At 35.2% G+C, this 15,912-nt stretch overlaps 1 protein-coding gene across 2 annotated transcripts in view; it reads right to left on the bottom strand.

Annotated features, from left to right (window-relative positions):
• Window positions 1-1,718: 1,718 nt before the first annotated feature.
• LOC132115007 (ephrin-A5b) overlaps window positions 1,719-15,912 on the bottom strand; it is a 99,080-nt gene continuing 84,886 nt past the window's right edge. Inside the window, exons 3-5 of one of the 2 annotated variants that reach the window (XM_059523432.1) lie at window positions 5,916-5,981; window positions 5,620-5,697; window positions 1,719-2,070 (exon numbers count right to left, since the gene is read on the bottom strand). In XM_059523432.1, coding sequence (XP_059379415.1) covers window positions 1,946-2,070; window positions 5,620-5,697; window positions 5,916-5,981 — 269 coding nt within the window. In that variant the 3' untranslated portion in view covers window positions 1,719-1,945. The remainder of the gene's footprint in view (window positions 2,071-5,619; window positions 5,698-5,915; window positions 5,982-15,912) is intronic. The other variant, XM_059523434.1, reaches the window with a different exon arrangement.

The raw sequence follows: 15,912 nt of genomic DNA, 5'->3' as shown, positions 1-15,912 counted from the left end.
CAAAGCGTGGTATTAATGAAGTACAAATACTACTGAAGCCGATTTGATTTTCTCAGAAAGTCTCTCTCTTGGTTTCTAGTGTAAACCATGAAATGGAGCACATATGGTGTGTTTCCTCGAGTCCTGATGTGTTAAAGCCGAGCTTCGCTAATAAAAACAAACAGGACTAGCAGAAGCTAACAGGCTTGTGAGAGTCACAAAGGCAGAAACCATTTTCCAATTAGCGACTGTTTGAAAGTCCACAGAGCCGGCGCTCATCATCTGCTTTAACAGCTCAGATGTCTCTCAATGTGAGCTCATCTCGTCCTCTTAAACTCAAAGAGTGATGGAGAGAGTAACCAGGCAGACTACAGTTTGGGTGAATCTCACAAACACAGGTCCAGATCACGTTTCACTGCACAAAATTGAATCTATTTCACTTTAGAGTTTTGTTCTCAATGAAGTTGCATTTATTAACGTTTATTAACTCGTGTTCCTCTTATAAGTGGATAAACGCATCTGCTAAATGAAGAATGTAAATGTAGCAATACTTCTACAGCATTCATGAATCTTCGATAATGTTCATTTCAACATAATGCTTAATATTTTTTTGAGAAACTGTGATACTTTTTTCAGGATTCTTTGATGAATAAAAATTAAAATGGACCAGCATTTATTCAAATAAAAATCTTTTGTAACAATATTTTCATGATTTCTGAAGATCATGTGACACTGAAGACTGGAGGAATGATGCTGAGAATACAGTGGAGCATCACAGAAATAAATTACATTTTTAAGTATATTAAAATAGAAAACCATTATGTTTTATTATGCAAAATTACTGTCCTAAAATAGGCTTCATATTGTTTGTGCATATTGTTTGATACAGGAGTCAGGTTTGGTGAGATTCACCCATCGGTTCCTCCATCATATATAAGGCTTTTGGGAGGAGAAAAATGCCCATTTTCTAATGTTTTGCGCATGTCGCATCAGCATATTAAACAAGTCAGAACTGCACCAATTAACAGCTACTGTACAGAACAAACTGATGCATTAATAAAATCAAGAAATGAAACTAGACTTTATTTCCCCGATGGAAACGCTGAATTCGAAGCACTTCCTGGAGATATATCAGTATAGTGTACAGTATAAGGCCTAGTCAAACAAACATGTACTTTTACTTTCACCCATGTAAAAAGGAAAACATCATGCGGAGTCCCTTTCCATGTTTGGCTCCTAAAAGAGATTCGGACACACATGTATGACAAGAAAAGAATTTCCATGATCCGTTAATGTTGATATCTCGTATCGATTGATAAAAGGTCATAGGAAAAATATAGATATTTATGTTGCCGTTGTGTTCATCTTACAAAATACAAAATCATTGTTTTAAGTGGTGTGGTCTACTAAGACAAGTCCCTCGAATTGCAGGAGAGAATCAAACCCAGATTCTGACTAACCAACCAACGTCTTCCTTAGATTGGGAAAGATCCTGCGGCAAAACCGTTTCTTCGGATGAATTTTGCAATTTGTTAGGAGAAGGCAGACGAAGGACGAAAGGCAAGAGTCTTTGTGTGTGTGTGTGTGTGTGTGTGTATAATTTATATCGGGTTTATAACTCGGGTTGATGTTTATGTGACACCCAATTAAAAACCTTCAGTTCTCACAGGGCCTCCGGCGTTTCTTTACACATGCTCAAATTACACACAAAAGAGCAACTAGATCTAAGATCTAAGACCCCGCCCCCTTCATCTCAGCAGCCAATCCGCAGCGACCTGCCGCCGCAGTTGATTGGTCGGTTGGTTAAACAGGCGATCCGCATTCCTTCTTTGTGCAGATAATTGACTTTTCTTACTCGAAGGCAGCGAAGGACCACTTAAATATTGGAAAACAAAACAAAAACGCAGCAGGAGTGTTCCTGGTGGATCTCAAGCCCTCCGCAATTTCCCGAGGTCCGCTCGAGGGGCTATAAGGTGAAGAAGACAGAGATGCAGAGCAGCAGCAGGGCCAGCAGGGGGCGAGACGTTTGGTGCCGCAGGCCTGAAGTCGACACGTCGCTCCGAGATGGTTCGGCCTCGTGACTGGTGTCGTCTGGAAACGAGGAGACCGAAGAAATGTGATCAACTTCTGTACAGTTCAATGCAGAATTTATATATATATATATATATATATATATATATATATATATATATATTAGGGACTTCCAACTTTAAATGACATAACTTTTTTTTTACTATGCTATGCATTTTTATGGTTTTATTTAAAAAATGTAAAAGAACTAAATGTTAAAAGGATCAGTGCAGTAAAAATTTTCATTCACTAAATTTTTTGATTAAAAACCATTAGTTAAAATAAACGTAAAATAGTAACTTGTTTTTGAACAGTAAGATTTTGTATGTTTTTCCTGCTCACCAAGCCTGCATTTATTTGATCCGAAATACAGCAGAAGCTGTAATATTGTCAAATATTTTTACTATTTCAAATGACTGTTTTCTGTGTGAATCTGTGTTAAAGTGTAATTTATTTCTGTGATGCTCCGCTGTATTTCCAGCATCATTCCTCCAGTCTTCAGTGTCACATGATCTTCAGAAATCAGAATAATATGATGATTTACTGCTCAAGAAACATTTTTTATTAGCATTATTAATATTTAAAACATTGTATTTTTTTAATGAACTTTTATGCATCGAAAGATCCAAAGATCAGCATTTATCTGAAATAAAAACACTTTTGTAACATTATACTCTCTGCATTTAAAAGCATTTTTTTGGGGAGGGGGGGGGGTAAATTATTGAAATTATAATTAGCAAGGATGCTTTAAATGTATTTTCATTTATAATGTTACAGTAGATTTCTATTTCAGATAAATGCTTTTCTTCTGAACTTTCTATTAATCAAAGAAACCTGAAAAAAATGACTGTTGGCAGTTTTCTACATAACAATAATAATAATACATGTTTCTTGAGCCGTAAATCATCATATTTTCATGATTTCTGAAGATCATGTGACACTGAAGACTGGAGGAATGATGCTGAAAATACAGCGGAGCATCACAGAAATAAATTAGATTTTATAATATATTCAAACAGAAAGAAAGCTATGTTAAATAGTAAAAATATTTCACAATTTTACTGATTGTTACAGTATTTATGATCAAATAACTGCAAGCTTGGTGAGCAGAGAAAGACTTCTTTCAGAAACATTAAAAATCTTACTTTTCAGAAGCTGTACTAAAATAACTAAAGCTGAAATAAAAATGAAAGAGAAACATTAGTAAAACTCAACAAAAACATAAAAATAAAAACTAATTCACAATATTACTAAAACATGTGATGGTATCTGAATGATCCCAAAAAACCCCTAGTGCATGTCCGTTTGCAGTCTAAACTGTGATAAAGCCAGACTCCTTTTGTCAGAATCCTTAGTAATGATGGAGTCTCAGTGCATTTCTGCTGGTTTGCTGATGCAGACACACAGACTGTGGTTATCATCAGTGAGCGTGATATGGCTTTGGAAAGCACAGTGTCTCTCAGCGGGGGAAACGGACAGGTGTATCGCTAAAAGAGACAGATAAATATGGTTGGGTTGGGAGGACAGTGCAGTTTTTGGCTCATTCAGACAGGCAGACAGACACCTCCAGCCTCTCAGTGGGCATCTGGACTAATAAGTCAATGCCTCCATCATGCCAGGAACTCAGGTCTGGGTGGGTGTGTGTTGGCAAGGTAAAGATGCATGAGAAAACAATACTGTGCTCAACTACACTGACACTATCTGCAGTGTTAATTGATATAAGCGTGTGCTTTTAACAGCTTTTCAGCACTGATCGCCCGCTGTCTGCTCACCGAACTGAGCCTGTGATGTTAACACTATTTTGATAGCTCACTTCAGACGTTCTACTTAACTTGTCAACTTCCATAAATCAAACCTGGAAGTCTACTAATACTCTAACGAGAGTTAGCTGACGTTGTTGCAGTTAAGTTAGTTTTTATAATGTCTATATATAATCAAAGAGCATGTCTAACCAATTGCATTCATAAAACTTTAATAATTGATTAAAATTGTAACAATAATTTAATGTAGATTTTTTTCAGAAATTCTGTTGTTTTCAATTATTCTGATTTAATCTGTATGATTTAATTTCATTCTTATGATTTATTTCATACGTTATGATTTAATACAATTTTTAATACAAATTTATCACGAAAAAAGGTTAATATCATGGCATTTAAATCAAATTATAAAACTTTAGCAATTTAATTAATCTTTATAAAAAATTTAAATGTAAAAATGAACAAATCCTTTTATTTTTTGGAAAACAATTTTTAATTTAATTTAATTTAATTTAATTTAATAAATTGTTAAATAAATAAAAAACTGGTCTAAAAATTTAATTAATAAAAAATTTATAATTTATTAAAATGGTAAAACAATATAAAATTTAATTTTTACTTTTTCCAGAAATATTGTTTTCTGTTCTTAATTGCTCTGTTATAAGATTTAATACAAATATTTGATCAAAAGCGATGGTATTATAATTAATGCATACAACTTAAATTAATATGTTAAAATGCATTCAATGAAATTTTAGCAATTAATGTTTTTTTATAAAAAATAAATGATATTCCTTAAAAAATAATGCTTTAATAAACTATCATTAATTATAACTATTTGAAACATACATACACAAAACATACACTTTCATAATTTCTTCAAGTTTAACAAAAATGTATCACCAGAGTAATTTTGGTGGGTTGTAGTGAAAACTCAGACTCACAGTCTTTTTGCGCTTTAATACGATAGTCCATACAGCGATTTTATTACACATACCTCAATTTCATTTTATACAAATTTTGCCTAATTTCTGAGACATTCCGCATTTTTATGGCTGGACTCATAGGCACTATGCTTGTGGATGGATTCACCATTAAAATCACCACATTAAACCAAAGCAGTCTGTGGTTGGTCACGGTCAGAAGGTCATTTCGTGGGCTTTACACCAATTTACAGTTTGACTTCTCCCTTGGTCTACTTCAGGACATCTTGAATTTGAATGCAGCTCCAATGTTTGATCATGACACTATGAAAGTCAAAGCTAGCCTAGCGTGACAGAAATGGCAATAAACATTACGAGCCGAGAGTCGGGCATATGTTAGTGAGTGCCATGTGCTCGGATGTAATGGGTTTCATCAGGGAGAAGCCAAAACAAGCTTGGCATCGACCCATGTGACACTGCTAATTTGGCAGAAAACCATCATGCATGGCCAAGCTTTGGATCTTAATTCTTCCCGCAGTCGATGTGCAAGCATATATTGATACAGTGTGTAAATATAATCCATGCATTTCAGCTGGAATCCACAATCGACACTGACTGACTGAAGCTTTGGCTCGCTAAAGGTCACATGGCAAATTTATGGTTGCTTAATTGCTTTAGCACAGGACGGATATGTTGACGCTCAGCTATTACAAGAGAATGCATTACTAATACGCTGTGTACCTCATGCATAAATAAAACTCTTTTTGGTGTGAAGTGTTGAAGAAGCCGCAGGCGAAACTCAAATCAAGGTACACATGCACAGAGTGATTAGAGGAAGTAAAGCACACAGACTGAATAGAGCGAAGGTGATGTCAAGCCATACTGACCTCTTGGTTCTAATGCATTTTCTACTTTGTCATCGACAAAAACGCGGTCATGAACGCCTATGGTTTTCTCGCAGCCATCTACAAAAACAGAAGGAATGAAAAAGATACCATAAGCCAATCGTGTTAGTGGTAATTCAGCAGCCCGACCCACCTGCCAATCAGAGGAAAGCACATAGAAGCAGTCACCTGCCGTTAATGTCCATTAAAGTGTGTTGCATTGAAAGGCATGGGAGTTTCTATAACCAAATGCCTATGACAGAATCATACGTGTGTGGTTTGTAATAAGTTACACTTACTCGGTGGTCTAACGAAGACTTTCAGCTTGAGACACGACTTTCTCCCGGTTTCTGTGATCATGGATGCTGTAAAACACAGAAGAGATAAGAAAAGGTGAGTACACACACACAAACACCTGAGAAAGATATGGTCTTAGTCTCACACTACACACACTATCTTATAATGCTGTGGCTTGTGTGTGTATTTTGTGGTCTGAAAAAGGAAATTACTCCTTTCCTGTGGAATCTAAAGGATGTGCGCACACACACACACACACACACACACACACTTTACTGAGGGGTGAAGAAAGGAACATCACACTGTCATTTCTGGTTTTCTGTCAATAGCAGTCAGCTGGTTTATCAGCAGATTTGGGCCTCAAATTTTGAGCACAAATATACCAGACTGAATTCAAAAGAGGAAAATCACAGCTGTAATTATAGAGTGACTTCATCTCAAGTTTATTTTTAGGAAAGTGTTTCTTGAATGCTACAGTTAAGGTCCAGTAGAAAAGAAGAATTGCACAAAGATCCCTTAAGTATCTCGATTGTTTCTCAGAGACAGAAGCAGAATTAAATGGAGATCTGACTGAAGGATTCTACAAAGCCCCTCGGGAATGCAAAAGATTTGCCAGTGAACAAAATGTTTTGCAAGTGAATACAAAGTTCCTCGGAGAACGCAGACTTTTTGCAAGTAAAGAGTTTCTCAAGGAATGTAAAAAAAATGTTTTTCTGTGGAATGCAAGTTTGGCAAGCAAAAGCAGTTTCTTTGGAATGCAAACATTTTGCAAGTAAACAAAAAAAATTTGCAAGCGAAAAACAGTTTCTCGGAGAATGCCAAAGTTTTTCATGCAAAAACAATTTTTTCAGAGAATATAAAATTTTGCATAGCAAAAACTAATTTTCTCTGAGAATGCAAAAAAATCGCAAGCGAACACAAATTTATTAAAAGCAAACCTTTTCTCTGAGAAACATCTTGCAAGTGAACGATTTCTCTGTGGAACACAAAAGTTTAGCAAGAAAACGTAGTTTTCCGTGAAATAAAAAAGTATTTTTCATTCCACAGAGAGAGAGAGAGAGAGAGAGAGAGAGAGAGAGAGAGAGATTTCAACAGCGTCTCAGAGAAATTAGCCAACATTGCAAAGATCCCAAACACCTCAAATTTTCCCAAGACCAGATGACCTGAGCTATGCATCTGTCAACATTTGACTAATTAATGTCTTCCTCATAGCAGTTTTAGGATAAATGGCACCAAATCAGACCTTTCAATGAGACATAAATGTGAAGTTTCTTAAGCCGTGAAAGAGAAAACTCTGAGGAATTCTGTGTTCATCTGAGGTTATTCTGTGAGCTTTATTAAGACGGACAGCGCAGTGCAAGTTCAACAGTTGGACTAATTAAGACTAATTACTCTTAACATGGGATTTTATTCTGTGATCTTTGGTGGAAATGTGCTGTGGTGTGTGTAGGATGTGTAGTTCCTACATTACAGTCTTTTAACACTTTAAAGTCAACAATCTCAAACAGTTTTCCTCCATAATGTGATGCATTTCAAGGCCAGGACTTGGTTTAATCCATGAGGAACTGATTTCAGAAACACCCACAATAACACCATCATTAAAGCAAATAGGGTCAGTTTTGATTTCCGTGTATCAAAATTGCATCAGTACTGATGTCTCACGTAAAATTTGATCTTTGTTTCTCATGCCTTTAAATGCTAAATATTGCACCGATATCTTAAAATCATTCATTCAGTACAACAAACACCTGAGGCATGTCATGAATCCAAATGATAGAGTTTCACAAAGGAAGACCCAAATAAATCCGACAAACAGAAAAATAAAAGACTGTCAGTGTATTGCTCGCTGAACTGGATTTATTACATACAACATGACTTACAAAAAGTACCTTTTGGACCTTTTAGTACCTTGTTTTTTTTTTACGATGGGATTCTTTGAAGAACTTTGAAAGGTTATGTATATATATATTTTTTTTTTACATTTTTTTTTTTTTTTTATGTTACAATAGATTTCTATTTCAAATAAATATTGTTCTTTTGGACTTTATATTCACCTGTGAATCCTGAAAAACAAAATGTATTACCGTTTCCATAAAAATATTGAGCAGCACGACTGTGTTCAATATTGATAATAATCAGAAATGTTTCTCGAGCAGTAAATCATCATATTTTCATGATTTCTGAAGATCATGTGACACTGAAGACTGGAGGAATGATGCTGAAAATACAGCGGAGCATCACAGAAATACATTACACTTTAACACAGATTCACACAGAAAACTGCTATTTTTAATTATATTATATTTCACAGTTTTTTGGTGTTTTACTGTACTTTTTTAACAAATAAATTGAGCCTTGATAAGCATGTGAGAATACTTTCAAAAATTTGACATTTTTAATGGCCCAAAACGTTAGCTCTAGCTACCATAACAATGTAAGTTGTAGACAGAAACAAGTTTTCCAAGTGTGCTGTAATGAAATGAACAGGGAGGCACATCTCCAGGAACCCGTCTGCAAGACGCTAAATAATCACACATTTTCCGATTGGAAATCTGGCAAGCGTTTGCTCCTGTCAGAGTCGGCCCACCCTTTGGGCAAGTTCACTAATCAGCATTTATTTCATTTGACAAAGACAACATGCAACGAATGCAGATCTATTAAATATTCAGCGTTCTCTCTTTTTTTTTTTGCGCTGTAGCCAGAGGCAGAGCTTTCTCAATTTGTCCTCATCCATAAAGAGCCTCGACTAATAGCATCGGCAGAGATGAAGAGCATTTCTCACAGCCCTCATCTGCTTCTCCGCTGTCTCTCTTCATCTACATGCAAATGAAACAGAAAGTGTGTGCATGAGATGAAAATATAAATACATATTTTCTATCACATATAACATATGTTACTAAAAAGACCATTAGAAAAGACAAAGACGGACCCAAAACCTATTTAGGCAGCTGAATATCACTGAGACATGAGGATGCATGACCCCTTAAGCAGACTACAATCCCTGTTGTTTCTGACTTACAGCCTGTAAGTACGTTTTTTTATATACAGTCGTGGCCAAAAGTTTTGAGAATTACATAAATATTGGAAATTGGAAAAGTTGCTGCTTAAGTTTTTATAATAGCAATTTGCATATACTCCAGAATGTTATGAAGATATCAGATGAATTGCATAGTCCTTCTTTGCCATGAAAATGAACTTAATCCCAAAAAAACCTTTCCACTGCATTTCATTGCTGTCATTAAAGGACCTGCTGAGATCATTTCAGTAATCGTCTTGTTAACTCAGGTGAGAATGTTGACGAGCACAAGGCTGGAGATCATTATGTCAGGCTGATTGGGTTAGAATGGCAGACTTGACATGTTAAAAGGAGGGTGATGCTTGAAATCATTGTTCTTCCATTGTTAACCATGGTGACCTGCAAAGAAACGCGTGCAGCCATCATTGCGTTGCATAAAAACGGCTTCACAGGCAAGAATATTGTGGCTACTAAGATTGCACCTAAATCAACAATTTATAGGATCATCAAGAACTTCAAGGAAAGAGGTTCAATTCTTGTAAAGAAGGCTTCAGGGTGTCCAAGAAAGTCCAGCAAGCGCCAGGATGGTCTCCTAAAGAGGATTGAGCTGCGGGATCGGAGTGCCACCAGTGCAGAGCTTGCTCAGGAATGGCAGCAGGCAGGTGTGAGTGCATCTGCACGCACAGTGAGGACAAGACTTCTGGAAGATGGCCTGGTGTCAAGAAGGGCAGCAAAGAAGCCACTTCTCTCCAAAAAAAACATCAGGGACAGATTGATCTTCTGCAGAAAGTATAGTGAATGGACTGCTGAAGACTGGGGCAAAGTCATATTCTCAGATGAAGCCCCTTTCCGATTGTTTGGGGCATCTGGAAAAGGCTTGTCCGGAGAAGAAAAGGTGAGCGCTACCATCAGTCCTGTGTCATGCCAACAGTAAAGCATCCTGACACCATTCATGTGTGGGGTTGCTTCTCATCCCAGGGAGTGGGCTCACTCACAATTCTGCCCAAAAACACAGCCATGAATAAAGAATGGTACCAAAACACCCTCCAACAGCAACTTCTTCCAACAATCCAACAACAGTTTGGTGAAGAACAATGCATTTTCCAGCACGATGGAGCACCGTGCCATAAGGCAAAAGTGATAACTAAGTGGCTCGGGGACCAGAATGTTGAAATTTTGGGTCCATGGCCTGGAAACTCCCCAGATCTTAATCCCATTGAGAATTTGTGGTCAATCCTCAAGAGGCGGGTGGGCAAACAAAAACCCACTAATTCTGACAAACTTCAAGAAGTGATTATGAAAGAATGGGTTGCTATCAGTCAGGATTTGGCCCAGAAGTTGATTGAGAGCATGCCCAGTCGAATTGCAGAGGTCCTGAAAAAGAAGGGCCAACACTGCAAATACTGACTCTTTGCATAAATGTCATGTAATTGTCGATAAAAGCCTTTGAAACGTATGAAGTGCTTGTAATTATATTTCAGTACATCACAGAAACAACTGAAACAAAGATCTAAAAGCAGTTTAGCAGCAAACTTTTTCAAAACTAAAATTTATGTAATTCTCAAAACTTTTGGCCACGACTGTATAAAGGATTTCCCACGGACGATTCAAACGTGAGTTTTGAGCAGTGCAAAGTAGCTCTTGTTGTTTTGCCTTTCTCCAATCACAAATGCAGACTTGGTTTTGTTTATGTTGTGCAATGCAATGCAACACAACACATAAAAACACAGTATTTTTCATTATAATCAGTAATTATGTCCCCACTGGATGCAACAAATGCCTTATTTGTAATGGCTTTTGCCGGAAGACACCATCACAGTATAGTAAGGGGCTTACCCATTGGCAAATACACAAAATAATTTTCTTTTTAGCAACATCATATTACCCCTCTAAATGTTAATATCACAAATATGCTGATTAAAGTAAGACCTCACCTGATGTGTTTAAAGATGTTCTCATTTCTGCTAATTCAGTTGAACTGCTCCGTTATCTGGAGGGAACCCATTGCGATTTAATGTGCTTTTAATTTCTACAAGACACCAGAGACTTTCATCATTATGACAATTACACAAATTCACAATTTCAAGAGCCTCCAAAAGCCTCTGCTCTATCATTATGAAATATTAGCAATAAACATGTTGCAAAAAAGTATTTTCCCAATCAGAATACATAGATATTTTTGAATGGCCATCAGTGGAAAAAAGGGCAATGAAACAAACATTATAAATGAACACCAGGCAGTGTTGAGTCTCACTATAAACTATAAATGATAATGTCTGACGTGCTCCTTCACACCGCAGGAGAGGCGATGAAATGTCTTCACGAACGTAATGCATGTGCTGGCTCCGTCTACAGCTCATGTACAGAAATATAATAAACTCAGCTTGTCCGTCATTAAACTGATCTTCATCACTGCGCTCATGCAAATGGCTCATTGTTACCATGACATGAATGGGTTTCCTTTGTGTGAGTTTAAATGGAACTGGCCACAACATGCAGAATTTGAATGAAAGGAAGAGGAATTAATATAACTGCACATTAATTTATTATTAATTTAAAATAACATTACAAAGACATAAAGAAATTACACATTATATATATATATATATATATATATATGTGTGTGTGTGTGTGTGTGTGTGTGTGTGTGTGTGTGTGTGTGTGTGATCTGCTTCCCGCTCTGCTCACCAGCTCTGACTAAAGAATATTTGGATGATTAATCAAAACTAATTTTTTATAATAATTTATTGATACTTAGTATTAATATATTTTCTGTCCAATTTTATTGTGTTGCTTTCAATAAGAGTCTGGTTAATTTATTGTTTTTTTAATGTATTTTTTTTTTAAATTCAGTATCATTAAAGTTATTTAGTTAAATGTAAAATAGTCTTACAAAATTACTTTATATTATTTAATTAAATAATAAATAATTATTACAAAGCATTTTCTGTATATCCAGGTGTTTCCATTTCGGCCCAGAATTTTCCTTTCGGTGCATCCCTTGCTAAATATATATATATATTTATTTATTTATACACACACACCATTCAAAAATTTTGGGCCAGTACTTTTCTGCTTACCAAGGCTGAATTTATTTGATCAAAATTACAGCAAAAAAAGTAATATTGTAAAATAAGTCTATATACCATTAATATTGTAATAGTCTAATATTGTAAGTCTATATACCAATTAGTGGTACTTCGGTACCAAGTCGGTACTAAAAAAATTAAAATGTGACGGTAGCAGGTTTCTTTAAATACCGGTGGTAAACTTACATTTTAACATGGACAGTCACTGAATTTGTCAAAGTTAGCATAAATTAATCAAATCAAATCTCCATATGCACCAGTATCTGTAAATGTTGGTTGAAAACTGAATCCTGCATGTTCTGCGCATCTCTGTGTGAATTAATGAATGGTTTCTTTACTACAAAGACTGAAGCGCGTCTCAATTAGGACATAAATACATAAACAACATCACCAGAACTGTTCTGAGTCACTTCACAAGCATTTTACCGTTTCATTTGAGTAAAACCAGTGTCAAAATAAAAGTAGCCCGTCAAAATAAAAGTTCATTTTAACATAAAGGCGTTGTGCTAGAAATATTACTATTATTTAGTAGAATGTATGTGATACTGCTTCTACTGTTGAAAAAATTAATACAACTCTATTTTTTAAAGAAATAAATCACACAATATTTCTTTCATGTTTTAATTTTAATAGCAAATCCCCTTTATTTACCAAAAAATAAAAGTTGTAAAATTTCATTAATTAAAAGACGAATTAAATTTGGGTGAAAATTGTTTACTGTTTTTTATAATTATATTACTTGTAGAAAAACTTTAAACACAATTGTAAATAAGTATAAAGAATGGCATTGTTTTTTTTTTTGTGATAAAAGGTGTTGTTGTTTTTTTAAATTAGCATATTTTTGTGTTTTGCTTTGGTAATGAAATTGGTACCGAGAACCATGGATTTTCACCGGTATCGGTGACAACACTAATACCAATATATATTTTATTGTAATAAATTAACTTATTTTAAATTACATTAAACTTGCACTTAGCACAGTTTGTTGAATTTATTTCAGTTGTTTCACTTCAGTTGAACATGTTCATCCTGTTGACCGTTCTTATTCACATTCAGGCATTTTCCCGATGTGATTCTGAATGCCACCAACCTTGATAGCGACTTCATCTCTTACAGCATCTATCAGACCTGCAGCAGTCGCTAGACAGCGGCCAGAGAGGGTAAACCATGATTTAATAAGCAACCGTGAGGTCATAAACCGCCCGCGCCGTTCCTGAGACTCCAAACCACATCCAGATTTTCCAATTCCACAAAAAATGGGATTCAATCTCCTCTTATCCACCGACTCCCTCCAGTAATATTGGATTTGGAGACCATGAGAGATTAAAATCCATCCTTAAATTCACAATATTAGAAAAAGATGCCATCTCAAGCATTTCGAGGTGGGGGGTCAGCAGTGTGTCCTGACCTTTGACCTCAGCTCATACTGTACTCAGCTCACGAGGCTGCAGATGTGAACATCCCCAAACAGCTTTGTGCATTCTCCATTTTCAACAGCAGTGCATAAATCAGGTAAGAGCAGACCTTTTTTCAGCTGATGCTATTAGAGAGAGACGTGACAGTCTCATGTGATAACGTCAGTCAATCAGAACGAGCGATAACATGTCTCTTCAAACACTGATTCAGAGAAATGTCACTGATAAGCACCATCTGAAAGTGACAGTACTCACACCATAATGATCTTCTGTACTCTAAAGAGCTCATGGGAAAATTCACTCAACAGCAATCCATGAAAACAGACATTCAAGAGTCGCTAAGCTGTGATCAACTCTCTAAAAACACATTGCAAACATAAATAATGAATTCGATTGAACTAGTTTTCATACCTTTCGTTATTGCATAATATATACAGTATTTAGCATTAATTTCTCTTGATTTGAATAATACTGAGTCAACAATCTTCAAGACTGATGAACTTGACACTTTTATTGAACTGAACTGAATCAACATTGAACTTGACTGAGCTGAATAACGACAAGGCTTTATAGATTTCACAATTATTGGATTTTGCAAGATTAACACTGTTATTATCCTGTTTATTACTATGTAGGAAGAACAATCTAAATAAATGATATAAATAATGAATGAATAAACTGAATTTACATTAATAATAAATATATAAAATAATATATGTGACCAACTTATTTTGCTATCGTATTTTTGTATATTGTATATTTTCCTGCATTTGCTGATCATTTTGCCCCCTTTCTTATTACTGTTTTTTTACTAAAAAGAAATCTAAAAAAATCTAAGGACTGAGCTTCAATAAAAAAATAATAATAATAATAAAAAATAATGAGATAATAGAATAAAAATAAAACAAGTATAAAATAATAAATAATACAATACAAATATTAAAATATTAAAATAAAAAATTGCAAAATAAAAAAAAAAAATTATTTACAAATCGAATGAGTATAATATTTCTATTTTGCTTACGACATATAATTTTCAAATGTCTGTCAATAGAGCAAGATGCGTCTCGCAGTGAGATGATGTAGTTACGCCGTCCAACCACTAGGTGTTTTAGTCTCTGACCCTAAAGGTCAAGGTCACCGTCAGCGGATATTACCAGTTAATCATACGGTGAACATAAGCATAACACATTTAAGAAATGCGCAGTGATGTGGACGTCAGCATGATATAAAAAACTATTAAAAAAAAAGAGTTTGACAGTTTTCATTATAGTCGAAATGAAGCTGGTTTTAACCGAACATTTGCTTAAATATTGTCTTTAACTGTGATATTAATGACACTGAGAGCTCTTTCAGCGTATGCGAGGCGAGTCACTGTGAAATATGGCAGCTCTGACTTTCTGTTTGGAATTACGTCCAACGTGATTGTCGTGATGTATATTAATTATGATGTTCGCCACAGAGACAGAAGCTGCCAAGATCTCTGTGAATAAAGACAATCATTCAGAGAGGGCAAACGTATTTCACAGATGTTCGCTCTGGACCGTGAGCGAGGATGATGGGACTCGGGAGAAAAGCGATATGCTGGATGATTTTCCCCATCCTCGAGTCAAGCACATAATAACGATATGAAGGTCCTGCGAAAACTAATGAGGTTTACCTGTATTTTCATCTCACCTTGTCGACGGGTGTCCTTCAACGAAACCCTCAAATTGCATTTTCTCTCCAAAGAATATTGATTCATATTGATTTCTGTCCTCTCTGGATTTCATATGCATTCGTCCTTGACAGTGAATCTCAAGATTTACAGCCGCGAAAACCAATGAGAGAAAATATCGCATTTTCTTATAGACCTCATGCGGTTGAGAATTATGTACAAATGGCTTTGTCATGGACATACAGTGAGGGAAATAAACTTTTATTATGACTGAAACGAAACCACCTGCAGCCCAAAACTCATAAAACTCATAAAACCATCAGAAAGGTGAGAGGTTACAAAAACAGGTACAGTATGAACAGGTGGGCTATGTCCGGTTTCTGAAAATTTGATCTAATAATGAATCTCTACAGTATGATGTCATGTTTAAACCTCATTATGCAAGCTTGAGGAAACCAAACTCTCCACCTCAGGTCATCATGACAAAGCCCAAATATTATCCATGCTTTCTTATCCACTTATGTAAAAAATAGAAATAAATTTAAAATAATGTGTTTGTGTGTGTGTGTGCTTTATAACTAATAATAATAGTTTTATTACAGATTTAAAAATCATAATTTCTTTTTTTAAATAAATAAAAAAGTAAAATAAAATATAAATCTAAACACATACACACACACACACACACACATATATATATATATATATATATATATATATATATATATATATATATGAATAATTGTATTAATTATTTATTATCATTTATTTTATTTAAAATAATTTAACAAATGTAGTTTTAAAACATTTACAAATAGTTTT

Source organism: Carassius carassius, chromosome 34, assembly GCF_963082965.1.
Source record: "Carassius carassius chromosome 34, fCarCar2.1, whole genome shotgun sequence".
NCBI classification, from domain to species: domain Eukaryota; kingdom Metazoa; phylum Chordata; class Actinopteri; order Cypriniformes; family Cyprinidae; genus Carassius; species Carassius carassius.
The sequence above is the reverse complement of the archived record's forward strand: the minus strand, read 5'-3'. Positions and strand labels throughout refer to the sequence as shown.